The 26,494-nt window shown below is 43.5% G+C and overlaps 9 protein-coding genes across 10 annotated transcripts; 5 read left to right on the top strand and 4 right to left on the bottom strand.

Annotated features, from left to right (window-relative positions):
• Positions 1-2,412: 2,412 nt before the first annotated feature.
• On the top strand, positions 2,413-3,147 carry FOIG_15683 (uncharacterized protein; the record flags this gene model as incomplete). Its single annotated transcript, XM_031217069.1, has 1 exon — positions 2,413-3,147. The coding sequence occupies one exon, from the start codon at positions 2,413-2,415 to the stop codon at positions 3,145-3,147; it is 735 nt and encodes a 244-aa protein (XP_031053198.1).
• A 1,315-nt stretch (positions 3,148-4,462) lies between these two features.
• On the bottom strand, positions 4,463-5,617 carry FOIG_15682 (uncharacterized protein; the record flags this gene model as incomplete). The annotated part of the gene is made up of 3 exons (XM_031217068.1): positions 4,463-4,622; positions 4,770-4,812; positions 5,182-5,617. 3 exons carry the CDS (start codon positions 5,615-5,617, stop codon positions 4,463-4,465), a joined length of 639 nt encoding a protein of 212 aa, XP_031053197.1.
• A 954-nt stretch (positions 5,618-6,571) lies between these two features.
• On the top strand, positions 6,572-8,857 carry FOIG_15681 (uncharacterized protein). Of its 2 annotated transcripts, XM_031217067.1 has the most exons (3): positions 6,572-7,020; positions 7,068-7,449; positions 7,505-8,857. In XM_031217067.1, the coding sequence occupies exons 2-3, from the start codon at positions 7,120-7,122 to the stop codon at positions 8,486-8,488; spliced, it is 1,314 nt and encodes a 437-aa protein (XP_031053196.1). In that variant the 5' UTR covers positions 6,572-7,020; positions 7,068-7,119; the 3' UTR covers positions 8,489-8,857. The 2 variants fall into 2 exon arrangements, with proteins under 2 accessions (XP_031053196.1, XP_031053195.1); XM_031217066.1 differs by having other exon boundaries at positions 6,572-7,449; positions 7,505-8,604.
• Positions 8,544-10,483, bottom strand: FOIG_15680 (uncharacterized protein; the record flags this gene model as incomplete). Its single annotated transcript, XM_031217065.1, has 5 exons — positions 8,544-9,015; positions 9,064-9,615; positions 9,669-10,047; positions 10,104-10,259; positions 10,309-10,483. 5 exons carry the CDS (start codon positions 10,481-10,483, stop codon positions 8,544-8,546), a joined length of 1,734 nt encoding a protein of 577 aa, XP_031053194.1.
• A 419-nt stretch (positions 10,484-10,902) lies between these two features.
• FOIG_15679 (anhydro-N-acetylmuramic acid kinase) lies at positions 10,903-12,240 on the top strand (the record flags this gene model as incomplete). The annotated part of the gene is made up of 1 exon (XM_031217064.1): positions 10,903-12,240. The coding sequence occupies one exon, from the start codon at positions 10,903-10,905 to the stop codon at positions 12,238-12,240; it is 1,338 nt and encodes a 445-aa protein (XP_031053193.1).
• An 813-nt stretch (positions 12,241-13,053) lies between these two features.
• On the bottom strand, positions 13,054-14,854 carry FOIG_15678 (uncharacterized protein; the record flags this gene model as incomplete). Its single annotated transcript, XM_031217063.1, has 5 exons — positions 13,054-13,282; positions 13,338-13,357; positions 13,412-13,847; positions 13,896-14,585; positions 14,634-14,854. The coding sequence occupies 5 exons, from the start codon at positions 14,852-14,854 to the stop codon at positions 13,054-13,056; spliced, it is 1,596 nt and encodes a 531-aa protein (XP_031053192.1).
• Positions 14,855-15,310: 456 nt separating this feature from the next.
• Positions 15,311-17,351, top strand: FOIG_15677 (uncharacterized protein). The gene is made up of 8 exons (XM_031217062.1): positions 15,311-15,379; positions 15,428-15,456; positions 15,503-15,531; positions 15,590-16,214; positions 16,261-16,740; positions 16,798-16,904; positions 16,954-17,053; positions 17,103-17,351. The coding sequence occupies exons 1-8, from the start codon at positions 15,351-15,353 to the stop codon at positions 17,231-17,233; spliced, it is 1,530 nt and encodes a 509-aa protein (XP_031053191.1). The 5' UTR covers positions 15,311-15,350; the 3' UTR covers positions 17,234-17,351.
• On the bottom strand, positions 17,250-18,674 carry FOIG_15676 (uncharacterized protein; the record flags this gene model as incomplete). Its single annotated transcript, XM_031217061.1, has 3 exons — positions 17,250-18,228; positions 18,278-18,394; positions 18,448-18,674. The coding sequence occupies 3 exons, from the start codon at positions 18,672-18,674 to the stop codon at positions 17,250-17,252; spliced, it is 1,323 nt and encodes a 440-aa protein (XP_031053190.1).
• A 583-nt stretch (positions 18,675-19,257) lies between these two features.
• Positions 19,258-20,792, top strand: FOIG_15675 (anhydro-N-acetylmuramic acid kinase; the record flags this gene model as incomplete). The annotated part of the gene is made up of 3 exons (XM_031217060.1): positions 19,258-19,494; positions 19,550-20,028; positions 20,078-20,792. The coding sequence occupies 3 exons, from the start codon at positions 19,258-19,260 to the stop codon at positions 20,790-20,792; spliced, it is 1,431 nt and encodes a 476-aa protein (XP_031053189.1).
• Between the last annotated feature and the right edge of the window lie 5,702 nt (positions 20,793-26,494).

The following is a 26,494-nucleotide window of genomic DNA, read 5'->3' as shown; positions in this document are numbered from 1 at the left end:
GTCACAGAGTGCAATATTGTCTCATCAACAGAAAGATATCGTCAAGATGAGCCACGCAAACAGTAACTAACACGTGCGTCAAAAAGGATATCAGGGTTGGATTCCCATTTCCGGGTATAAGGAGCCAGTCTCGGATTCAAGGGCTGTTCGGGAGAAGTGGTGTCTAGAGAAAGCTTCGGTTCTCACCCCCACATTTTGTCCGTGCTCTAGGGTAAACACAATACTACACCATTATACAGTAACTTTAACGCTTGACTGATGAAGTACGCTACTCCATAATAGGAAATGTAACGCTTGATCCAGAGTCACTCTATCGCAACATACCATAACATGCCTCGACAGCAATATTAATTCAAAAAGAATAAAACTTCATTCTTTATGCTCTCTAGACCATAGAACTGTACATTAGGATTAAGTTTAGCCAAAAAATTGGTGGCGGCCTTGAAGGCCTAAGTCGCATTTGCCTACTGGAGTAAACCTGGAACGGGCCCCCGTTACCGGCTAGTATACTTGAGTAGAATGTTTAACGCGGTCTAACAGACATCGTCGTCAGATAAGAGTGAGAATAATTCATCGCCCCAATTCATCACCCTCATCCATCATTCATCACAAGCCTTGACTAGCATTCATTCACCCGAATTCATCACCCCGATTCAACCCCAATTCATCAGCATCATTAATTATTCATCACAGTCTCTGTTTTGGATTCATCACCATGCGCACCACGAACGCAGTTGATCTCCAGGTCTCAGTTGAGTCCATTTCAATCTTGTTTTGTTCAAATATCCAGATCATGTCTGTGCCGGCCGAGTTGCCTAGCTCAATTCGGGATCGCTAAACAGCCCCTAACTACTGCGTTAAGGCTTTCAATAGGCGTCTGGAATAACATAGAATGGGGACTGATCTAAAGTTCTCCATCATAACATTGTTGCCCCGGTACACACTAAACTGATAATAATTGTATTTGAGATCTTTGACAAGCAGTAAATGAGTCTGCTACCCGGCAACGTGGTTTATTCTGTAATTCTGACATCGATTGCAATCCCCAGACTCTACAATGAGTGCTGTGAACATTGTGACGCAATGCACATAGTCTGGTCCGTGCACGCTAGATGTTCCTTTAATTCCCCCAGAATTGCATCGAAATATATTCTTTTCGTCCGTGCACGCTTTCAAGGTTCGTGGGGGCTACCATGATTCCCCTATCCTACTGTAGGTAGGTAGCTGACTTTTGGTGCGCATGAGGGGGATAACTTCGCGTAGGGGTCTCTACCTATAGAATTGATATAGAACATCGATCAAATCAAATAAGTCAACTTTGAGCTCAAAGTTGATTTGATTGACATACGATGAGCGCTGCTGCCATACACCCTCTCAAAACGTTGCAAGTAACATTTGAACCCACCACACTGTGGGCACTGTCGCAATCAAGCATGTCGATGCGTCCTAACCCGATTTATTTACCTTGAGGGTCTTCGATTATCGGAATCACCGGCCATTAGGATCATCGCTAAGCTTTTGTCACCATATCCATGCTCCTCGCAATCGCTTTACCGGGATCGACGGGGACATGGGAAAGTATAGGACCTCTAGTTCTTGACCAGAATTGGAAGCTTATGGCTTTACAAACTATGCTAAAAGCTAGGCTGTTGTGGATCAAATTGTCTAGTCAACGTTAAAATAGCTAATTCAAATCCATGTCGCTCTTCTCAAACATTTCTCCTCAGATTGATGTCGGAACATACACCATGGCCGATCAAAGATGAGATAAGAGACTATGCGAATCAAGAGGTCTTCTTGTCTTATACATCGTTTCGCATCGATGAGGCAGTACAACGTCGAACAAGGTATCTTCGTGGTCCTGTCATTCCATTAGGCATCAGACCCACTGCCTAAAGGGCCGAGACTTCAGGCGCCGAGACGCCCCACCCCTGGAGAGAAAGTCAATGTCTCCGGCTGCGGAGTTTCGGGCAAGCTGCTGACAAGTACTTGTCAAGAAGCGGGAGCGAGGTGCCTTTGATTGAGGGCTCAGAAACGGGGGGCTGGCTGTCTGAAACTGGATGAATCGTGCCTCGGGATACCGAATTCGACCGGAGGTGAGGAGCGAGCGGAACGGGTTATAGGTTAAAACCTGGAGCAATACAAGCTAGCATAGCAATCACATGCCGGGTCAGACGCTTCCGGACGTCGCGGAAGCACTGGCTGGGCGGAGAAACTTTCCAGTGGAATTGATACCGAGATTTTGAGGGTCAGAAATCGTCACCGCAAGTGACTTCGCGCTGAGCTATCCTAGTCAATCGCGTATAAAGGGGTCTGAATGAAACTCGTTCCGGAAGTAAATCCCTCAAAGACATCATAAGCTTATTGCCAACGCGACCAAAAAAGCACCTTCCATCCAGAGACTCGTACAATATGTCAGACAGCCGTCTCAACTTCACTGGGCAAGTTGCCATCATCACTGGTTCCGGCCGCGGCCTCGGTCGGGAATATGCACTCCTCCTCGCCCGTCTTGGCGCATCTATCGTCGTCAACAGCACCTCAGCTAGCACCGCAGACCCTACGGTTCGAGATATTATAGATGCAGGTGGCAAGGCTACTTCTTTCGTTGGAAGTGTCACAGACCGCGCAGTGGCAGATGGCATAGTCCAGGCTGCTCTTAACACATACGGACGTGTCGACATCATTATCAACAACGCTGACTACGGAGACCCAGCACTTTTCGAAGACGTCTCGGAGACGAGCCTTTGGGACATGTTCCATGTCCATGTGGGGGGCTCCTGGAATGTTACTCAAGCCACCTGGCCGTATATGAAGAAGCAGAAATATGGGCGTGTTATTATGATTACCTCGGCCATGATGCTTGGTGCCGCTACAAGTACGGCTTACTCGGCCGCCAAGCTCGCACTCGTTGGGCTTGCAAAGTCACTCGCGCTAGAGGGGAAAGAGCATGGTATTCTTGTTAATACCGTTGCTACATCCGGGTATTCACCTGGTGCGGCCAAGGCAATACAGAGCGATCAGGTGATGGAGGCAATGAAAAAATATATGCCCGCTGCAGATATCGCGCCGGGGGTCTTATGGCTAGCGCATCAGGATTTTCAAGCCACAGGCCAGTCATTTGCCGTCGCAGGACGTCTCATGACATAAATCTTTCTGGCAGAGACACAGGGTTATATGGGGTCTTAGGATCTAGAATAGGGCCTTGAAGATATAAGGGATCATTAGGATGAGATTACTGATAAAACAGACTATAATATCCCAACCGATGCAGCTGTGTTTGGGCTGCTGCTCTTCCAGCGGCTTTCTGCAGGTCGTTCAGAATTAAAGAGAGATGAGCTGCAGAAGGGCTTTGAGAAGAGATAGTTTAGCGACCCTGACTACAGCATTAGTTTGGTCTGTCCCGAAATGGCATTGGCGAGATTCGCAATGCGTGCTTTATATGCCTTGCTGCGTTCAAGCGACATGGCCTTCAGACTTTGGTAACGCACATCATCAGTGAGTCGAGCAAATCAGTGAGGGCATCAAAAATCTCAATCCCAGAAAAGCAGAACAAACCAATCGATCAACTAAAATCAATTCCTATACTCTTCTCCATACATCGTGACAACTATCTGACATGTCCTTGTATTATGACCCGTCTTGCTGCATGTTCCACAACGCCTTTCATTTGCTTCAGCCGACCCTCCTTGACAACCATTTTCCGTCGATTCGGCCGTTACCGGCGCACCAACACCCATCTGATCAATTGCTTCCCTACCATCATCTAGAGTCATCTTCCCTCCGTTGCGTAGATGGGTTTTCTTTGCTTTGTGCCGCTAACTAAGAGCCTCACTTGACTGTCGAAGCATCTGGTTCGCAGACTTGAATAAAATTATCTAATGCATTATTGTATTCGTTCTCCTGTTCAAGAATAGATGGCTGAGAGTTGCTTTGATGTCTTGGATCCGCTATCCAAGGTACTGCGTCTGAGATATGGCCTAAAGGACGGTCTTCGGCATCTTTGAGACCCAAGGGTCAGGGCGGCTTGCCTCCTCTTGGGTCGATGTCGCGGTCCGTAGCTTCGTATCTAGTTCTGATAGCACAGTTTCTGGGTATAGAAGAAAATGCCCAGCTTCTGTAAGTCCTCCTTGGACGTTGGCATTTATCATCGAGGCTTGAAATGTGGCGTGAATGGCCAAAGAGAGTGGATCTTTGAAACGTGGGTTATATATCATCGAATCAGATGCTCTATTCGCCGACCGTGGGCCTTCTTAAACAGACCAAAGCACCTAATATCAAGAGACTGAAGTAGATGGGGCGAATGATGCGGCATGCAGAGCGTGATGATATTGTTTTCTTCGCAATATACCTTATAGTCGGCCGAGTGGTGGCTTTCGTGGCCGTCAAAGATCACGAGACGATAGCGACTATTTGTTCGCTATTTGTTCGCTTAATTGTACACCGGTTAAAGTTCTTAAGCCACTCAAGGCCCGCCTTGTCCATTCTGGGTTGCCCCAATAATCCAATCGCCCAGGAGCTTGCTTTCTCGGTACCAATTGCGAAGGTGATACTGGCTCGCAACCACGACGAACGGCTGGTCGCCCACCCTTACGCATTTATCCGTAATACTCAGAAATGCATTCCTATATATATATGTTAATTTAATTGCATTTTTATTTCATGACTTAATTACATTGTGAAGTCAAATGTTGAAATTGATGATATTAGTGGGGTCCACGTCATTCCAGACTTTTGGAAACCGGGACACGTCCACATTTCTAGACACTTACGACGGGCTCTTTGACTCAGACTGTTCTGCCTCTTCTTCCTCTCCTGCCAGTTGGTCACGTCAGTCCAACTGTCCCCTTATCGCGCAATTCAGCCAACCCATCCAAATAGTAATCTTATCTTCTATTTCTTGTCATTTTTCCACACACTGGCTTAGTCAAGGTGCGCGTATTTAGCTGAAGGGGTGCGCGCACCTAGACGGCGCCGGGGTGAGTGACCCGTTGGAGGGATAATGCCCTCAACCTTGAAATTGCCCCCTTTCCATCATTAGTATGGCTTACCACCCGAATTGCATCCCGATACGGCGGCGGCGGCTAAAGCTTTTGAGAGTTTCCTGTCTAATCACAACGCCTTTCTTCCTGATATATCACATGTCAGCTCATGCATGCACATGCGGAGATCTAATATGCTTACCTTCTGCCGAATAAGCAGACTCAGGCGTAAACCAGTGAGGCTTCGAAAGCAGCACATATAAATGCCATACGAGTGCCGGTACTAGTGAGCCCAAAAGCGAAATCAATCCGTTGAAGGTAAAGCCACTAGCTTCCGGCTGCGTAGTTTGCCAGAGGACAATAGATACGAGGGCGCTCTCGATGACCGAACATGACGCGTATGTTAACTTCCGCTTCGCTGCAGCGTCTCTGGAATCCGCTATAGATAAGACCATGGGTGCTGACATTCCGAGGGTCACCGCACCGAAGAACTTGAATACAGCACTGGTACTATTGGGAACTGATTCCGATGCCACCAAAGGGGATAGCAATCGGCCGGGGAAAAGAATACAAGCGATAGAGAAGGCACCGTTGACGATTGCTTCCCCAGCGAGGGCATGCTGGACAATGGACGGCATATTGACTAGTCAATGGAGCGAATAGACGATATCTTGTACACTCGATCTGAAGCAAACTGATGAACTTAGATAGAGGTAGGGACCTATGCTGCGGGCCACAGACGGCTTTATATACAACGAGGCCAAGACGGCTGTAGGTGTGCGACGGAGCTCGTTTATACATAACGCCAACTGCGGGTACGTCCGGAAGACCATAACGGCATAACGCTTAAGCATAACAGGAATGAGGAGAGTCCCACCTCATGTACTATGTATCATAATTCCTGGACTGTTGATACATAAGGCTCTACCTAACTACTGTACTTGAGGAAAGATCATTACAAATCCATCCTTAATACAGTGGGGTGCAACAAGTTTAAGGATCTTTGAAGGTAGCTTTAGCCCGGCTAGCCTATCCCTAAGTCTAAATCATCGTGCCCCCGCCAGATGAATTAGAATTCCATACAAAACGGCAGACCCGCTTTTGACAGCTAGGGGGCTGGATGAATAAAAGAAGAGGGGGGCAAGATGATTTGGTATAGGCGTTTAAAATCCCCGACAGCTAGATAGATTAAAAGCTTACAGCTACCCCCAATAGGTGAAATCGGGTGTAGTAGACCCGATTTGCAATTACTTATTAAACACATTAAAGCTAGAAGCTTTAAAGTCTATTTATATTATAATTTCTACCATCTTTTAAGGTTTTCTTTATAAAATATAATAATTAAAAATCTTTAAAAACTACTTTATTATTTAATAAGCTATATTATTATAAGAGATAATTTTCTTAGACTTTTAGCTATTTTGTTTAAGTATTAGAAAGCTATAGGGTAAGCCACGTTTGCTATATAGTATATTGTCTCGCTCGCTTATTATATACGTGATACTGAAATAAGCTTAGCACTTTCTATCACATGACCTCATTCATTATTTTAGTTAACCTGAATTTGCCTCAAGGTTCTAGCTACCGAGAACAGATTATTTTTCCTCTGTATGTGAATTGATAGAGCACCATGGCAAATGGCAATAAAGCCCCCAAGAAGTCAAATACTAAGCGTAGGCGCGTTACACAAGCGTGCGACTACTGCCATCAACGCAGCATTAGATGCCGGCCATCAAGCGACAACCAGGGATGTCAAAACTGCAAAGACTTTGCACAAGAATGCACCTATCATCGAACACCTCGACGACGCGGGACAAAGCCTCGGGATGAATCAACAGACCATAAGAACTACTCAGAAGATGCTGCGCGTCCGCCTCTTAACGCTGCGAATGCTGAACCGGCCCAAGAAAGTAGCCATCCATCCCATGATGTGAGATGCGTACCCAGGCCGCGAGCCGTCTCTGTTCACGACAATCAATGGAAGGCACCACATATTGCCAGCCAAGCCAGCATCATGGACCTAATTGAGATCTATTTCGAGGTTGTTTACCCAATATTCCCGTTCTTTCACCAGCCAACGTTCGTTAGAAGAGTCTCTCGAACCGAGTACACAAGCGAGAAATCCATCTTTTCTGTCACGATGGCTCTTTGTGCCCTGGTCAGTGGTCGCATACGAGACGGGTCAGTAACGAACCCCAAATGGGACCTCGAGCCACTATATAAGATACAACCAGAATTGTTCTACGATGAGGCCAAGAAACAGCTCCTGGAGCTCGCGACAGAGTCAAACATACACATCCTTCGAGCGCATGCAATTCTTGCCATTGCAGCTATTCAAAATGGAAAGACGCGCGACATGCACCACCATCTTGGCTCGTATCACACTCTGGTGGCGATGGATGGATTACATAATGAGGCCAATTGGCCACGCAATATTGACGTCGTGGAACGAGAGGAGAGGAGAAGACTGGTCCGACATGCCAAATCATCGTTCCTGCGACAAGTAAGCTAACAATGTTTTTTAGTTTTGGTCTATGTATACACTCGACATCTACACGGCAGTGGTTTGGGGTGGCATCATTCGATGTAGCGAGTGCCAATCTTACGTAGCCTATCCCACAGAAGTTGACGATGACATGATCGACGATAACGGAATAACAGCACAAGATCCAACACCTAGAAACGACAGTCAGTCTTTTGCAGGACGAGCGGAGTGCTGGCTATCAGGGTGGAATTTCATCACAGACTTGTATCGCGTCCTCGAACATGCCTTGACGCGGCTCCGAGGCTACCGAAGGCGACAAACCACAAATTCGTTCTTGGTAGGGATGTTTGAGGAGGACTTTACTGCTGCAAAAGCATCAGTTCGCGAGAGCGTCTTTCAAATGTACCTCAACTTGCCAGATTGCTTCAAAGAAACGCCCCAAATGGTCTGTAACGTCAAGAAAGATCGTTTCGGGTTCCAGGCCGCGAATATCACTGCCACATTTCAGCTACTGCGTATTGTCCTCTTCGCCGGTAGCGGAACCAGCATCGAACAGCGTTGCCAGATCGCCAGCGAAGTCGTCGAAGCATTTGTCTCTATACCGATTGCTTATCTGCTTTCTATCAGCACCCCGCTCCTGCACCACCTTGGAGGTATTGGATCGATTTTAGGTAATGTGTTAGAAGAGCCGCTCAGCGAGGCCGACTATACTCGTGTACGGGGAGTAATGCTCTCAATGGCGCTGCTGTTAGAGAACCTGGAGGTTATCCACCACAGCACCAGTGCGAGCGAGAAGCTCCGATCACAAGTTTCTCGAATTGATGAGTACATGACTAGACAGCGACAGATTGCCCCATCAGCCGCGGTCCTGACAGCATCTGAAGGCATGATGGAAGAATCGGTACTGGACAGCCAAGTAGCCCAAAGCTATCAGGAGATCATCCCAGATGGTGCATTGGACTGGACGTTTCCAGAAAATGGAGAGCATCTTGGAGACCTGACGTGGAACTTCAACTTGAATTGATATTTTAGTGTTAAAGAGTTTTCAGCTACGAGGTGCAATCTCGCATATCAACAAGCTAACCATCGATAACATTTTGCTGCTCAATCGTACCATTTCCGCAGTTCTCCAAATCCTTCTCAGTGCCATGAACCTGCTGAACATATCCATCGACCTCATCAAGCAACTGTCTCGATGCTACTGCGACGTCTCCGCCTGCTTCAGCCAAGCGCCTCTCATATTCCTCCATGTTCTTAGACACGAGGAGACTGTTGCTCGTGAACAAGAGGTTAATCTCTTCGAGGGACTTTTTAGATACTTCGGGGAAGAAGAACCAGACAAGAGGCATAGCAACGACATTCATGGCCCCGAAAAAAATGTAGGTAGCCCAGCCGAGCCTCTGAAGCATGATGGGAATGACGAATTGAGTCATGCCACAGCCACATGCCCAACCGAAGATTGTAAAGCTGTAACCTTTGGCGCGAATCTCCTGGGGCCAGATTTCGGTTCCATAGATCCAGCATGGAATGATGTTGAACATGGTGAAGAACCTGAATCAAGTTAGCAAAAATAACTACAATTTTCGCCATGTGCCTTACCAGATATAGACGAAGACAAATGATGCCGCGGCAGTACCAAGCTGTTGAGACTTCTCAGAATCTGTAGCAGCCACGTCTTGGGAGGTCTTGATAAAGGCAGCAACAAGGAACAGTGCGATACCTTGAGTGACGAAAGAAACCATCAAGGATCTGATGCGACCAATTCGATCGATCACAAAGGACGCCGCTACAGTTCCCGGAATGCCAAAAGTGTTGGCAAGTCCAGCCAACCAGATAGATTTGTGTGCATCAAAACCAGCCAGGTTGAACAGGGTGCCGGCCCAAGCAGCAATAGCCAATATGCCGGTCCATTGCTGGATCCACTGAAGTGCAAAGCCCATGACTGCTCGCCTTCCAAGATGGAGGTTACCAGAATATCGACCGCCGAGTGCTATGTTGAGGAGGTTGTTGCGACGGTTATGGGTGGCTTCGACAATTGAGTCGATTTGCGCAAGCTCGGTAACTATTTTGGGTGTGTCTTGAGTCAGGTCGCCTCGAAGTTTGCAGAGGATATCGACCGCCTCCTCTCTCCTCCCGTTTGCAATGAGCCATCTAGTCTTGTCAATATACAAGTTCTTCAAGGTTCAGTTATGACAGAAACACACCTAGGAGACTCGGGCAGGAATGGGAGAGCAATGTTCACAATGATAAGAGGAATGGCCATCCAGGCGAGCGGAAAGCGCCAACGGAACTCCGTGTTGGTGTTGCGAAGACCAAAATTGATCCAGTATGCGATGGCGATGCCTAGATAGTTGGAAACAAACACCAGAGAGAAGCTAGAGCCACGATCATGGGCTTCGGACAGTTCGCTAACCCAAGGAGGTACGATGGCATTAAGAAAGCCAATCCCTAGACCAGCGATAATTCGAGCGCAGAGGAACATGTTGGAGTTAATACTGCCCGCCATGAGAGCAGCACCGAGAATGCCGCAGAGCGTGCCGACTAAGACACCGCGTTTGCGGCCAATCTTGTCCCCAACCCATCCTATAACCGTCATTAGTATGATCCCGACTTCTTCAAGGCATGTCTAATTGACTAACCACCTGTAAAACAACCCCACATGCCTCCAAAGTAGTAAGCTGCTGCAAGACCACCTTGTTTGGTTGAGTTAGTTACAACTCCATTGGAGCCAATGCCAGCCATATCGATGAAGCCAGGGGTCTCGCTCACAGTCCCCAGCACACCTTGGTTAAACCCTATGTTATGTCAGTTGGTTCATCTCAACAATAATTGTGGCTAACTCACCTTCAAAGATCAAGGCTGTTGAAGCGACAAGGTTAATAAGAAACAACAACGCCTTGCCAGGCACATGCCTCCAGACGTGAAAGTTGATCATAGTGTAGAATGCAGTAGCTCGGACGTCGGTATATTTGCGGTACTGATGGGATGATTGATGAACAGTGTCCTGAGTCCCAGGCATGAAGTGGAATCAACGAGATTTATATCCTTCGCAACATGATCAAAGAAGGGGTTGTCTAAGAACCAAGGAAACGTTTCAAGTGACTAACCTTGAAGCTAATTCCCCGTGGTTCCCCAGGTCGAATCACAAATTTTGCGGGGTGGCGACTGTTAGTGGCGAGAACCGAGTGGCGTCTGGTACGCTTAAACGCTTAAACTCGTGGCCCTTAAGACAGGAGCGAAAGGCCCGCTTAACCATTTAACAGTTTAAGCTTTTAACCGCTTAGGCGAGGTATGACCACCTCTCCCGGAACTACCCCAGAATCTGGAGGTGGCTCAGACATTAAAGGATAGGATAAATAGCCTTGCCTTCTACTTTCAAACTATCTGCTGTCGAGCAGTTTCTCACAATTATTTCGTTCATATTACAGAATCTTTACCATGGGATCTACCGAAGGTCTTCTCCTAGACGCTCACGCGCCTCTGGACATTACCGTATTGGGCTTAAACTCTGGCACGTCCATGGACGGTATTGATTGCGCCTTGTGTCGCTTTCGACAAGCCTCACCAAATACACCGATGCATCTCGAGCTCTTGAAGTACGACGAGATCCCTCTTGAACAGACCATCAAGAAAAGGGTGATGCGCATGATCCTCCACAACAATACCACACCCGAGGAACTATCAGAGGTCAATGTCCTGCTTGGCGAGACATTCTCAGATGCTGTTATGCAATTCTCACAGAAACATGGTATTCCACTGTCATCCATTGATGCCGTCGGCTCTCATGGCCAGACCATCTGGTTGCTCAGTATCCCAGAGGAGGGGCAAACAAAATCTGCCTTGACCATGGCAGAGGGTTGCTTTATTGCTTCTAGAACTGGAATTACTACGGTTACTGATTTCCGTGTCTCGGATCAGGCCGCTGGTCGTCAGGGAGCTCCTCTCATCGGCTTCTTCGACTCTCTGCTTCTTCACCACCCCACCAAGTTTCGAGCCTGTCAAAACATTGGCGGCATTGCAAATGTTTGTTTCATCCCGCCTGATGTCGATGGTGCATTGAACGCTGAGTTCTTTGACTTTGATACTGGACCTGGCAATGTTTTTATCGATGCGGCGGTGCGATTCTTTACAGATGGCGAGAAAGAGTACGACAAGGACGGTGAAATGGGTCGAGCTGGAGAGGTGGACCAGCAGATGGTCGACGAGTTCCTGCAAACTCATCCCTACTTTGCTCTTGATCCGCCCAAGACGACGGGTAGGGAAGTCTTCAGAGATACGATTGCACACAACTTAATCGATCGTGGCCTCGAGAAGGGAATGTCTCCAAATGATATTGTGGCCACCATCACGCGTATTACCGCTCAGGCTATTGTGCAACACTACAAGCGATACATGCCAACCCAGTACGGTCCGCTAGCAGAAATATACATGTGCGGCGGCGGAGCGCGAAACCCCAACATCACAGAGTATATGCAGAACGCCTTCCCTGACACGAGAATCACCATGCTTGACGAGGCTGGTATCCCGTCAGATGCCAAGGAAGCTATCACATTTGCCTGGCAAGGGATGGAGGCTGTAGTCGGGCGAAGTATCCCTGTTCCTTCACGCGTCGAGACCAGAAGGGAGTATATCCTCGGCAAGGTAAGCCCAGGCAAAAATTATCGTAAACTCTTGAAGAAGGGAATGAGCTTTGGGGGTGATTTGGAGTATCTGCCACCTGTCAAAGAGCTTGCTAATTATGTTGGCGGTCAAGTGTTTAGTACTATAAAGCAATAGACTCTTTTTCCTGCCTTATCTGATAGACTTGTATGTGTCGAAAGTTTTATATACCTGCAAGAAATTAAGGCTAATTTCCATGTAGAACAACCCCATGAATATTAATTATTGTAATTATTAAGTTCAGGCCACTCAATCAAAACAGGGTTCTCTTATAGCTATTTGGCCTTAACCTATCCTGCCGATTTATGTGATGAGTTCACTCAATTATATCATAGTCAAAGGCATTCTCACGTCCAGCTTTACACTTCGACCCTGTTCCTTCAACCCTTTCAACCACCCAACACTTGACCTAAAATCTATCCTTGAAAAAGCTTATTCCCTAAGGCTGATTATCAGCTTAATCACCCTAATGAAACTCAATAATAATATGACATCGGAGACTACCAGCAGTATCGAAATGTCTGCTATAGATATAACTATAGCCACAGACGTAAGGCTATAACTTTTACACGGCTACGATGGTGTCCTTAAGTCTCCGGATTTTTAGTTGCCATAGAATCAGCTATAACATGTTAAACCAAACGCAGCACCTCTATTATTACGGCCATATATTAATCCACTACTACATACATGCAATCAGCCTCTGATGCTTACTACAGCCACGCGTTAATCTATGAATGACTAGCCGCCATTCCTTGCCTATATGTTATGTTTAGTAGCAATGTAGAGACTGCAAAACAATCGTCTATAGTCCGGCTAAACATTCTCCAATCTGATTCCTTATACTACCTCCATTTAGCAGCTATATAAGTATGTGCGACCCCTTGCTAGTTAGCTTCTGGCTATATGCGAGATGATACAGAACATAGCTTATACAACCTCGACATGTGATTCAATTGACTTGTCCTGTGCCATTCCGTCGCTCCCGTTCCCTTTATTCAATCTTTCATGCAAGAGAGCTGTACGCTTCGCAAATTCTTTCTCCTCATCCCAAGTGAACGGACTCTTACTAGCAAAGAGATAGTCCACTTCTTCTAATGTACGGCCGGCAGTTTCGGGGAGGAAGCAGTACACCAAGGGAATGTATGCAAACATAGCACTAGTAAAAAGGTAAGCGGCCACTTCCAGTTTCGGACAGATCAAAGGATACTTACGCTCCGAACACGTAGAAAGTCTGCAAGCCAAGTCAGAAATGAGAAAGTCATGGGTAATTGAGACGATTCCATACCTTTTCGTTAATTCCAGAAAACATAATAGGCACCAAGAGAGAACCTCCACCGTAGCCGACAGCCCAGCCGGCCACGCCAAAGGCATTCCCCTTGGCTCGGAGCCAGGTGGGAAAGATCTCGGTGGGATATATGAAAGGGATCAATAGCCAAGAAGAACTGAAGATTAAGAGGTAGATAAAGACCATGGCTGAAGCTGCTGTGCCGTATTGAACAGCCTTATCTGGGTTGTCAATGGCTCCCCGAAAGAGGCCGCCGATAATGAACAGGGTGATACTGAGTGCTACGGCACCCCAGTAAAGGGTTCTTCGGCGACCTACCCTGTCGATGGTAAAGGCTGCGATGGCTGTACCCAAGATGCCAACCAGCATCAGTAAACCGGACAGCCAACCGGACTTGACATTATCAAAGCCGGCTGTACGATAGATGGTTCCAGAACTACAACGCAGTTAGCAAACTATCTTTTTTCAAAGAAGCATAACTCACTATATAACCACGGCTGCGATTCCAGTGCCATACTGCATGAGCACCTGGAGCCAGAAGGCAAGCTGGATGCGGCGGCCAAGATGAATGTCTCCGGATCCGATACCGAAAAACATCTTGAAGTAGTTGGTTTTGGCGTACTGAGACTCCTCTTCCACTACCGTCACAATCTCTCGATATTCATTCTGCGCATCAGGGTGTTGAGAGTCACCATCCCCCCGCAGCTTTGCAATAATTTCCAATGCTTCTTCAGGTCTCCCGGCCTTGACCAGCCATCGCGGGGATTCCGGGACCAAGAGGCTCAGGACAGCCAGGGAGATTACGGGAATGGTTTGAATCCCAAACTCGAACCGCCAGCGAAACTGTCCACCGCCCACCTCCGTAAAGGACGTGCCGAAACCGATCCACGCTGCGAGGGCGATGCCGGAGAAATTGGCCAAGAATGTGAGAGCGATTTGCTTGCCTCTGTGTGATGCAGCAGAAAGCTCGGCCGTCCACATAGGGGCAATGACGAGGATGAAAGCCACACCCATGCCAGCAACGAATCGTGCGCAAAGCATGTGTGCGAGGTTGACAGCAGAGGCTTGCAGGATAACCCCGGCCATACACCAGAAGCATGCCATCCACATGCCCTTGATACGTCCGTAGTTGTCGGAGAAGCTGCCAGCCCAAAAGGCTGCGAAGAGAGAGCCACTTAGTAACATTAGTTATTGTTTCCTGTCACACTGAGGGGACACATACCAGTAATATACGGCGGCAATACCGCCCTGCAGCATGGGTTTGACGACTTCGTCTTTATCGTTTGTGTATCCCATGCGTCGTCCGAACTCCGGTGAGACAGTCACAGCGCCCATAACGCCCTGACTGATGCCTTCGTAGGAGATTGCAACGGCGGAGGTAATTGTAACAAGCCTGAGCAGATGCTGCCCTGACATGGACTTCCAGCTCTGGCGATTCCACATGATGCAGATGAATTAATGTCGTAACACTAATACAGTAGTATGTGCAGTTGTGTCAAGGTATTATTGGTTGTGTTTTGATATGGCCGATTGGAAAGGTTCTCATGATGTTCAAGATGCCCCCATTATATCTATTTCTTCTCCCCAGAGATTGCGAGCTTAGACTACTCTAACCCCGTGGGGATTTGGCCACGGCGCCACGCGGACGATTTGTTAGGGAATGTTAGCGAGCTGTGTCCTCGTCTCGAATTACCAACAAAAGTTAGTTTCAAAAGTTGCGGCCCCGATTTTCTGACAACATGATGATAAATTATTAGCCAGTAATGGACCCATAATGGCGCAAACCGGAACAATTTAGCATAGATGCGGGCATGTTGCACTAGTAAAGTCAGCATAAACGGGTAGTTCCGCTCCCCCGGAATCCTTCGTCTCGAATCTCTGCTTCATTCGTTTCGAAATCTTTTCCCTGCTTCTGCAAGCAAACAATAGCTTGGGTAACATGGGTCAGTTGCGATCTCGTAACGGCTGGTAAGTCAGATGAGCCGATGCTCCAGAATGATAGGTGACATGGAATAGCCTTACGTGCCGAGAACGTCGCGTCAAATGTACGTCTTCAGGGACAGAGCGAAATTCGTTATACTGACTTCACAGGTGATGAGACGAGACCGACTTGCGGACTGGTATGTTAAGCATATCCAGTTGCCGAACCGAGAAGATGATGGAGCTAAGTGAAACTAGTGCCTCAAGAGGGACCGACTGTGCCGTTGGGACGATTCATCCCCTCAGCTCAAGATTAAGCGATACCGGCCAAAGCAAATGGAACATCCGGTCCATGGTGAACATTCCTTACATCCTCCGGAGGGAGATAATCCATCGGCGGAAGGGCCCTCATCACTACTCAACTCTCTACAGCAGCCGGATTCAATTTGGTGCCCCGAGAATCGGACGTCGCCGCCTTCAGCTGCTTCCATCTTCGACCTTAGTGAACGTGAATCTCCAAACCAGTACAGTGGTGGCTCTCCCATGAGCGTACCTAGGATAACCCCTGTCCCTCCTGCGCTTCAACGCCAGGAGGCTTTCTATCTACACCACTTTTCCACGCACGTGGCTCGGTGGCTAGACTGTACGGATGCATCACGACAGTTTACGCTTAATGTGACTGTCCTGGCCAAGAGCACACCCATTCTTCTATATGCTATCATTTCTTATGCCGCTCGCCATTTAGGTGATAACAATACAGCTGATGAATTCCAAGACAAGTGTATAGTGCTTCTCATTCCCTTGCTAAGTACCGAGACCATTGCCCACGACGAGACTATCCTCTGCGCCATAGTCATATTGCGCGTATGCGAACAACTGAGTGGTAAGTCCCGTTGCGCAGTAGCTCTGCTCATCTAACCGTACCTCAGTAACTGTGACGGGCGGTGATCAGGAGAGACATCTTGCTGGGTTGAGTGCTTTGCTCAAGGCATCTCAAGGACAACAAGTAGATCCCTCGGCACCTACCCTCTCTCAAGCTGCGTTTTGGGTTTATGTAAGACAATCCTTTTACAACGCCTGCATCAATCAGCAGCCGCCCAATTTGAATTTCGACTTGGTGTTGATGCCACCACCACCCGTCGTCCATGAACAAGCTGTCGATGTCAAGTCAGAGACTGCCTGGGCAAATACCATGACATGGATTTGCGCTACAGTGATGCATTTCTGTTTTAGTGGAAGTTTCTTGTACTCAGAATCATCGACAAGGATGCAAAGATGGTACGAGCTGTCCGAGGCCGTTGAGAACTGGAACAAGACGAAGCCGAGTACTTTTAATCCAATATGGTCTGGGGCACCAGAGCTGGGAGCAGGTCCCTTTCCAGAGATTTGGTTTACAGCAGATTGGCATGGTAGGCACAAATTCCTGAACAATTCCCCGTTAGTCCATGGAACCTGATGGTTATCAGTTATGGCATTTGGATTCTACCACCTAGCTAGGATGCTTTTAAAGGTCTACCGTCCATCTCCGCGATTTGCCATTCGAAATGCCCGCCGAACCCTGGCGGAATCTGATGTGAGTTCATGGTTTATAGAGTAACTTACCTCAATTGACACCACCCCAGGAGTCTGTCATGGAGCACGCCCGAGCCCTTTGTGGAGCATGCAAAGGCTCGCCGGGAACTGTGCCATCCCTCATCACATTATGCCACTCTACATTTATTTGTAGGTCGTACCATCTTGTTAAAATTCAGAATTGTCTAACCTATGAAAGGGGGTCCCTTGATGACAGATGAGCGAGAGCAAACAAGCCTGGTAAGCATGCTTGAGGATCTCGAGGGATCGCATGCCTGGCCAACTGCCTGGATAATCAATGTTTTGCGAGAGGAGTGGTCAAAATGCTAGTAGTATATTATCTGTCTCAGACGCCGTCGCTGAATGATATCACGGCATGTTTCCCATCCCTAACCCATCTCATCCCGGGTGCCTCCCGGTTAAGTTTCTTGACAGCCTCCTCACTTTCTATTCCAACGCAAGTATCGGACTTGTTTGTTCTCAACGCGAGGACCTTGACACCGCTTCGTTGCCCTAGTAGACCAAGCGAAGACTTGAAAGTCGTTGTGTGTGGCCAGAGACCGTCTCTGGTCAACTTTCGATAATTCAAGTCTCCTTTCCATATAGTCAAAGAGCTGTCCTGAAAACGCTGAAATAGATCAGGTGCTACAGCGACCATCTCATGAAATGACCAAGCCGTCGTCCAAAACGAATGAACCTCGATACGCATTAAGCCGAGTTCGAGATACCTCTTGATCTGAGTGGCCAAAGAATTCAAGCCTGTGGACCGCAGATGGTCGAGGAGGAAGTCCATATCGCTGGGTAATGCATCGCTGACAAACCATGGAAAACATTTCGCATGGAGAGTGATGCTCGTTCCGAGGCCAGATGCAATGAGGTATGCCGCGTAGAGGACGTCTGCAAATAGCTCAAATCCAGCATTGTCAAGAACGATGTCAATATGTCGATTTTTTTGAGTCAACTGAGTCTTTCGCAGATAATGCCACACATGTGATGTATCATTGTCGACAATGTTCCGCTGGCTCTCCTCGATCGCTGCGCTTCCTTGTAACTTCTGAATTTCCTCCAGACTGAGGTTGGTCAGAAGAGACAGATCTGTTGCGTTTCCCCATAAAGCCAGTTCGGTCATTTCAGAAAAGACAAGTCTCGCTGCATCGTCGTCCAAGCTTTGGAGTGGCTGTATCGGGTTTGCGATGATTTGAGTGACCCTGCTCGCCAGCTCCTGGACGGCCTTCTGCGACTTGACAAGGGTAGAATCCTTTTGACGTTTAAACACATCGTACCCTTTCCAGGAAGATGACATGGAAAATAACAGCTGCACTCGTCTGCAGAAGTTAGCATCATTTGGCGGTACATAACAACTCCAAGACTGACCTATACAGGTAGCATTCACCATACAACCATGGACAGTTGAGCCATGTCAACTCGCCCATATTAAGGAGAAGCTGATTGTACGACGCAATGTCTGCCGAGCCATCATCTTCGAGGGGACTGAGCTTTGTTTAGTGATATACCGACGAGAGAAGTTCATATGGAGCACTCACCACAGCTGATCATTGCTAGTAATTTCCTCTCTGAGTCTTCTAAGGCTTCTCTCTATCGAATTGATTTCGTCAAGTGCACGGGATGGAGCAAGCTCAGCACCAGTAACACGGACATCATCGATCATGCCCTGCACAAGCTTAGGCCAGCGAGACTTGGCAGTCTCGTGCGCCATGCTGCCATGGTCGGAGGTCCACACAGACCGAGGGATGGCCATTTCTTTATACATACTCTTTCGCTGACTGTCTCTTATTGTCAAGTAACAGGATGAGAAATCCAAGGCCGTGTTATGATGAGAATAAATAGGTTTCTATTCCCTTTCTACAGAACTTGCATTTGTCAATTGATTAGATAACTTTCCGACAATTTGATTGTGGTTAGGCTTACTGGCGGAGACAACACGGGAATAGTTAGGGTTTGCGCCTCGAGTTCAGCATCGAGACGACTTGCCCAAAAAGGCACTTCGACTCGAGACAGGTTAAACTAGTGTAAATACTAAGAAATTAGAGCTTGCCATCCCTCTGTGGAGTAAGCTAGTCACAAACAGAGGGACCATCTCCTCCGGGAAGTTTACTAGTTGCTATTGGTCTTCGCTCATCGTCACGAACTTCCAAACAGGGGATTTTGAACGCGATTCGTATCGAGGCGCCATCGAATACCGCATTATATTAAATGCGCCGTCATGTCCGTGAACAAATTCCGAGGCAATTCAACGATCTCGAACATACTGAACTTAACATATTATCTCACCTGATCTATCTCGCAGAGATATTGCTAAGGTTTCCATAAACTTCATAACATATCATCTCACCATGACACGACCACAAACCCAGCAAAATGGGAGCCGTTCCGTTACCAACGGTCAATCAAATGAATCCAATGGCAATTCCTTCAATGGAAATGGCCATGTTCGGTCATCTACCACCGGTGCGCTTGACTTAACCGTCCTGGGAATGAACAGTGGCACTGCCATGGACGGCATCGACTGTGCACTTGTTAGATATTACCAAGAGTCTCCGGATGCCCCTCTACACATGGAGCTCATTAAAGTATGTTTCACTTCGCGGTATCTATCTACTCGTCTGGTGCTGACCATATACTTAGTATGATGAGATCCCCGTACCTCAGTGGATCAAGAAACCCGTTCTCACGATGCTTCGGGAGACCAAGACGACTCCCTCAAAAATGTCACAACTTAATGTGCAACTTGGACAGATGTTTGGTGATGCCGTCAAAGAGTTTTGCGATAAACACGAGATATCGATTGACAGTATTGACCTCATCGGATCACATGGACAGACCATTTGGCTTCTATCCATGCCGGAAGAGGGGGAGACACGTTCTGCATTTTGCCTTGGGGAGGGCACAGTTATTAGTGCCATCACCGGTATCACAACTGTGACAGACTTCCGAATGGCAGAGCAAGCCGTGGGTAGACAGGGCGCCCCATTGGTTGCTCTGATTGACGGCCTTCTGCTTCATCACCCGACCAAGTGGCGTGTCTGTCAGAATATTGGTGGAATTGCCAATCTTTGTGTCATCCCCCCTGATTCCGAGGGCGGAGTGGACGCAATGGTCGACTGGTGAGAAATCCTCTACATAGCACCCTAATGAAGCGACTAACATCTCTAGGGACTGCGGCCCGGGCAACATGTTCATTGACAACGCCATGAGATATTTCACTAACGGCGAGATGGAATATGACAGAGACGGCGAATGGAGCTCCAGAGGCACCGTGCGCCAGGACATTGTCGATAGGTTTCTGAGTACAAACAAGTACTGCAACCACGTTCCTCCCAAGACCACAGGACGGGAGACATTTGGGGACAATGAAGGCCAAGAACTGCTTAACGAGTGTCTTGCTGCTGGGTGCGATAAGTACGACACACTAGCAACCATTACTCGAATAACGGCCCAGAATATCATCAAGCAATACCGCACATTCTTCCCTCACTTCGGTATCAGCGTGAATGAGATTGCAGAGGTTTATATGTGCGGCGGTGGTGCCCGAAACCCGACCATCATCAAATATCTCAGGGAGCAACTTCCGGAAACAAAGATCCGGGCGCTAGACGAGACCGGAGTCCCATCGGATGCCAAGGAGGCAGTTTCCTTTGCCCAACAAGCCATGGAGACTATCTTGGGGCGACCAGCTCTGGTTCCTATTAATAGTGACAGCCTAGTGCCTAACACTATCTCGGGCAAGATTGCTCCTGGCAGGAGATGGCGCGAGATTATGAGCTCCAGTATTAGATTTGGGAAGGGTCGCTCGGCCTTGCCCACAGCCAAGGAAATGATCGTGGAACGGCCTTACACTGCATGGAAAGCTATGCAAGCTTTTGACTGAGTGATTACAGTGACTTAGACTAGTATAATAATAAATAGTATTACCTATATCGATAACGATTATTCAGATTCGAGTTGCATGTTGATTTTGCTGAAGTTACTAAATTATATTTGCCAGCAGAAGTAACTCAGTATTTACTTAACACGTACTTGCTTCTTTAAATTGCTCTTCATCGTCGGTGCTCTTTCTAAGAATAACAGAACTTAGGGCCAATATATCTCTAAATGGCTTCGAAGAACTTATCAGCTGCCAACGCTCCATGCTCGTGCTTAGTTAACGTCAATGGAATTGAGAAAATCAATCATTGTATATTTTGTAGTGTACCATCGTCTCTCTTTTCTGTTATCACATGTCTTCGGATAGAGATGTGATGTTACGATTGGTCACCGTAACGGCGCCGTACGGCTTCTATAAGCAGATATAGCCACCACTATAATTAACACAATACCAGTTATTGGCCAATATTTTGCACCGGGGCATAGTGGTTTGGTGCAAATGTTACATATAACGTGTGTTACAAACCAACAGGCCCCTCACGTGTACCCCACTTTCCTCACCAATCATCTCAACCTCTGCTAAAGACAATCAGCGCTAAGACCATAGAATCATAACTAATCCGATATAATTAGTACTAATCCGTCCAGATTACCACTAATCCAGCAATAGACCTCACTGATCGCTCAAGAACATACAAGTATATATATATATTCATTTAGCATTAGATAGAACTTAGCTTACTAGCTATTAACTAAAACTTCTTTACATTAATTAAGCCTAATACGCATTAAATCTACCATTAAGAGACATAACACTCCAATAAGCTTAGCATCACGCCCTATGCAATCTGCTAATAATAAACCTAGCACGGCTTAGTTTAATATAGTTAGACTCTACCTATTATATATTAATAGCTCTTATTTAGACTATACCATATAATACTAAGTAATATAAATGCAATAGCTACTTATATTAACCCTGCCTAGTAATATACTATATCCTATGCTACTCTAGCACCTATTAATAATAACTAGGATATAGATAATAATTCTAAGAGTAGCACTAACTCTAATATTACCTAGCTTTATCAGCAGATAACTAATATAATAACCAAAATAGATAACCTTAGATAGGCCCTCGCTAAAGCCGCTATACTCCAGGCTTAATAGGCCACTAACCACCAGAATGCCATCTAGGAAATATACTACCTTACTACTACCACCATAAGCAGGAAAGAAGTAAGTAAAATCCTTAAACCTAATATACCTAAACTATTTAATAGAAACCTAGTAAAACTAGCTATATTCCTTACTTAATACTAAGCCTTTATAAGCTACTTTTTGAATTAGTTTAATAAAGATAGTAACTAAGTTATATATGCCTTAGGAAGACTTAAAGGTAATGCAGCCTAGTGGTTTTAACTTATATTAGAAGATATAACTACTAAACCAGAATATAAACTGCTACTATAAACTTTTTAGATTTATAAAAGTTATATAGCATTTAAAGAAGCCCTATAATAAGCCTTCGAATTAGTTAATAAGAAGAGCCAGGTAGAATAAAAAATTAAAACACTCTAATAAAACAAGTCAGCCTTAGAATATAGAACTAAGTTCCTTTAGCTAGCTATTAAGCTAGGATAGGATTAGAAACCCCTAATATCACTCTTCTTTAATAGACTTAAGGAATTAGTCTAAGTAGAACTTTATAAGGAAATAAGACCTAAAATATTAGTCGACTATATAGGATAAGCAGTTAAGATTAACGATATACAGTTTTAATAGAGAATCCGTTATAACCGAAATAATTAAGGAAAATAAGGGAATAAACCACGTTATAATACTAATTAGGGAAGGAAACAGAATAATAATACTTCTTATAGCACTAATGCAGGGCTAATAACTATCGGAATAACTAAAAAAGATAAGTCTAAAATTACTTACTAGAACTGCAGTAAGAAAGGATATTATAATCCAGAATATAAGAACCCTATTAAAACTAACCAGAAGTATAAACCAGTTCCTAAAAATAAGAAGATTAGTATAATTAAAAAAGATAAAGAACCCCAAATGGCAATTAGAACTATTAATATAACCTATAAGGATAGATATAATATAACCAAATCAATAAAACATATTAGGAACTTCAACCTATCTCTTAATATCTAAGACCTATTCCTTAATAAGAAAGAAACCCTTAAGAAATATTACCTATATCTAGACCTAGAATAATAACCTACCCTAAGATATATAGCTCTTATAGCAGAAGTTTATAAGCAAAGTAAAAGCAAAAAATAGGCAAAGAAAAGAGTATATAATACAAAAAGATAAGAAGACCCTAGGTTTAGAAGAAAGAAAAATAAATAATAAAAATAACAAAGACTAAAAGCAAAATAAGATATAGAAGTTAAACTTAAGTAGGCACTAATACCTAAATTAGGAATATAATACCTTACTAAAGGGAAATCTATATTTATAATTAGAAAGGGAAAAGAAGTTAACCCTAACCTAGATAACAAACTAAGTACCAGAGAGGCCAACCAGGAAATTAATAACATTCCTATTAAAACCACCTTATAATGCCTAAATTAATATATTAATAACCTAAACTACCTAGAATCCTATTAAGTCTAGAGAGAAGTTAATGCCAGATATATTAGATGCAAGAAAAACTAAATAGTCTAGAATATAGAAATTATATCCTAATATAATAAACACAGAATTCATTTCTAGGATAATAAATACCAGAAATATATAGAACTTATAAGAGAATAAGTAATTATAAAATAAGATAATAATATCTATATCTAAGTATATATAAAGGAAGTATTAGAAGACCTTATAGCACCTAAAGAACGCATTTAGGCTAAAAGAGACCTAAGGAGATACCTAAATTATCCAAATTATAAGCAGATATTATAGATATTATATACCTAATACTACTGCCTATGACGCTAGTAAGATAAAATAACAAATAATTACTTCCTAGTATAAATTAATAAGCATTAAGAATAAAAACTATATATAATTATTAATATAGTTAGATATTAAGTTACTAAGAAATATAAAGGATTATAAGTAGTAAAATTAGAGGCTTATATTAAAACATAAGAACAAGCTCTAATATATATCTAAAACTCCTAATATATTACATAGTAGAGATAAAAGGTATAATAAGAAATCAAGATTATTAAAGATAAAGCACTTAACTAAGAACTTAATTAAATTAATAGAAATATTACCTAATAAGAAGAAGAAGTATCTTAAGATAAATAAGATACTATCTAATAGCTAGATAAGTAATAACTATAAGAACATTTAGAAGAATTAGAATAGGAAAAAGAAAGACCCCTTACTAAAGAAGAAAAAGCAGATATTATCCTAGACCATAAAGTAGGAAAGATAAAAGCTGCATACTAATAATAACTTACTACTTAATACAAATATCCTAATAACATTAACTGCACTAAAAGCAAATATAGCATAGACTACCTATAAGAAAAAGATATATACTATTTATAATAAAGCAATAAATAGGCAAAAGAGCAGAGGAAAATAAACTCCTAGAAAAAGCTCTAAGAATAACTATAAAAGGAAGTTAATAAACCTGCCTAAAACTAAAAGTCAGAATCAAAGGCAAATAGCTAAGTGCACTTATAGATAGCAGAGCTAATATAAACCACATTTCCCCTAATATAGTAAATAATCTAAGGCTACTATAAAGACCTAAGAAGGAACCCTATATTATAAGAGATAGAGAAGGAAGGATCTATAGATATAATAACAGATAAATAACCAGAGAGATTAATTACCTTAAAGTATTTATAAACAGAAAAAATTAAGGGATTAACTTTAATATTATTCCTATTAATAAATATAATATAATACTTAGATACCTATGGCTACTATACTATAACCTATAATTTAACTAGAGAACTAGCTAGGTAGACTACAAAGACCACCCTTTAGATAAAGAAAATAATTTAGATAATAATAATATAAGATCTTAATCTTTAACTAATAAGAGCAGCAAAAATAGGCGCGGTAAAACGTTGCCTATTCTAAAAGGAATATAATATAAGTATTATAAAGGCAAAATAAAATATATTAGATAAATAATAATAACTCTCAAAGGATAATTCAAATAATTAGACTAAGATATTAAATAAATAAAACAGATTACTACAAAGGAATCTAATAAATAACTTAAGAATATACTATTAGAGTATTATATCTATAAGAAACTATTTTAAGAAGAACTTAATATAAAGTTACCCTAATATACGGATTATAATATTAAAATCATACTAAAAGATAGAAAGAACCTGAAATTCTTCCCTATTTATAACCTATCTTAAGATAAACTTAATATACTTAGAGAATAGTTAAATAATATACTACAGAAAGGATATATTAAATTATTAAAATCCTCGGCAGGATACCTAGTTATATTTATACTAAAACCTAACTCTAATAAGCTAAGACTTATAGTAAATTACTAGTAACTTAATGAGATTACAGAGAAAGATAAGATACTATTACCCCTTATTACTAAACTTAAGGACTACCTATTCGGTAAGAAATGGTTTATAGTACTTAATCTTAAATCTACTTATAACCTTATTCGAATTAAAGAAGGCAATAAATAGAAAATAGCCTTTTAAATAAAATACAAACTATTTAAATATTTAATTATGCCTTTTAGATTAATTAACGCATCTGCAGTATTTTAATATATAATTATAAATATACTTCAAGAACACCTTAATATCTTTATAGTCTACTACCTAAATAATATCCTTATCTTCTCTAATACAGAAGAAGAGCATACAGAATACATCTATAAGGTTCTTAAAGCACTATAAGACGCCAATATACTTATTAAACCTACTAAAAATTACTTCTATTAGTCTTAAGTAACATACTTAAGATATAAAATCTTATATAATAAAATTAGAATAAATAGATAAAAAATTATAGTAGTTACTAAATAGAAACCTCTTATATCAGTAAAAGAAACTTAATCCTTCCTAGGATTCGCCAACTATTACCGATGATTTATTAAAGGCTTTAGCAGAATTACTATCCCTCTTACAGAGATCACCAAAAAGGATAAATAATTCTAATAGAACGATAAGGCATAACGAGCTTTTAAACAGCTTAAATCAGCTATTATAGACAAACCTATTCTAATTATATTTAACCCTAACCAGCAAGTTAAACTTAAAACCAACGCTTCTAACTTCGCCTTAGGAGGACAAATAGGATAATAAGATAATAACGATATACTATACCCTATTACTTTCTACTCTTATAAGATGCATAGAGCAGAACTTAATTACCTTATTTATAATAAAGAATTCCTAGCTATTATTAACTGTTTTAAGGAATTTAGATACTACCTTAAAGGAAGCAAATACCTAGTAAAAGTTTTTACTAATTATAAGAACATAGCTTACTTTATAATAATACAAGAGCTAAACCAACGATAACTATACTACGCTAAATACCTATATAAATTTAACTTCACTATAGCCTACTGCAAAGGCACCGATAATAGATATATAAATGCTATTAGTTAATAACCTAATTTTAACACAGAAACTATTAAAACCAAGGAATAACTCCTAGAGATTAATTCTAACAGAGATTATTAGTTTACTTAACCAGTTAAAATAATTATAAGAATAACTAAAATAGAACCCT

Source organism: Fusarium odoratissimum (assembly GCF_000260195.1).
Source record: "Fusarium odoratissimum NRRL 54006 unplaced genomic scaffold supercont1.57, whole genome shotgun sequence".
Lineage (NCBI taxonomy): Eukaryota > Fungi > Ascomycota > Sordariomycetes > Hypocreales > Nectriaceae > Fusarium > Fusarium odoratissimum.
Note: the sequence above shows the minus strand (reverse complement) of the source record. Positions and strands in the feature narration are given on the sequence as shown.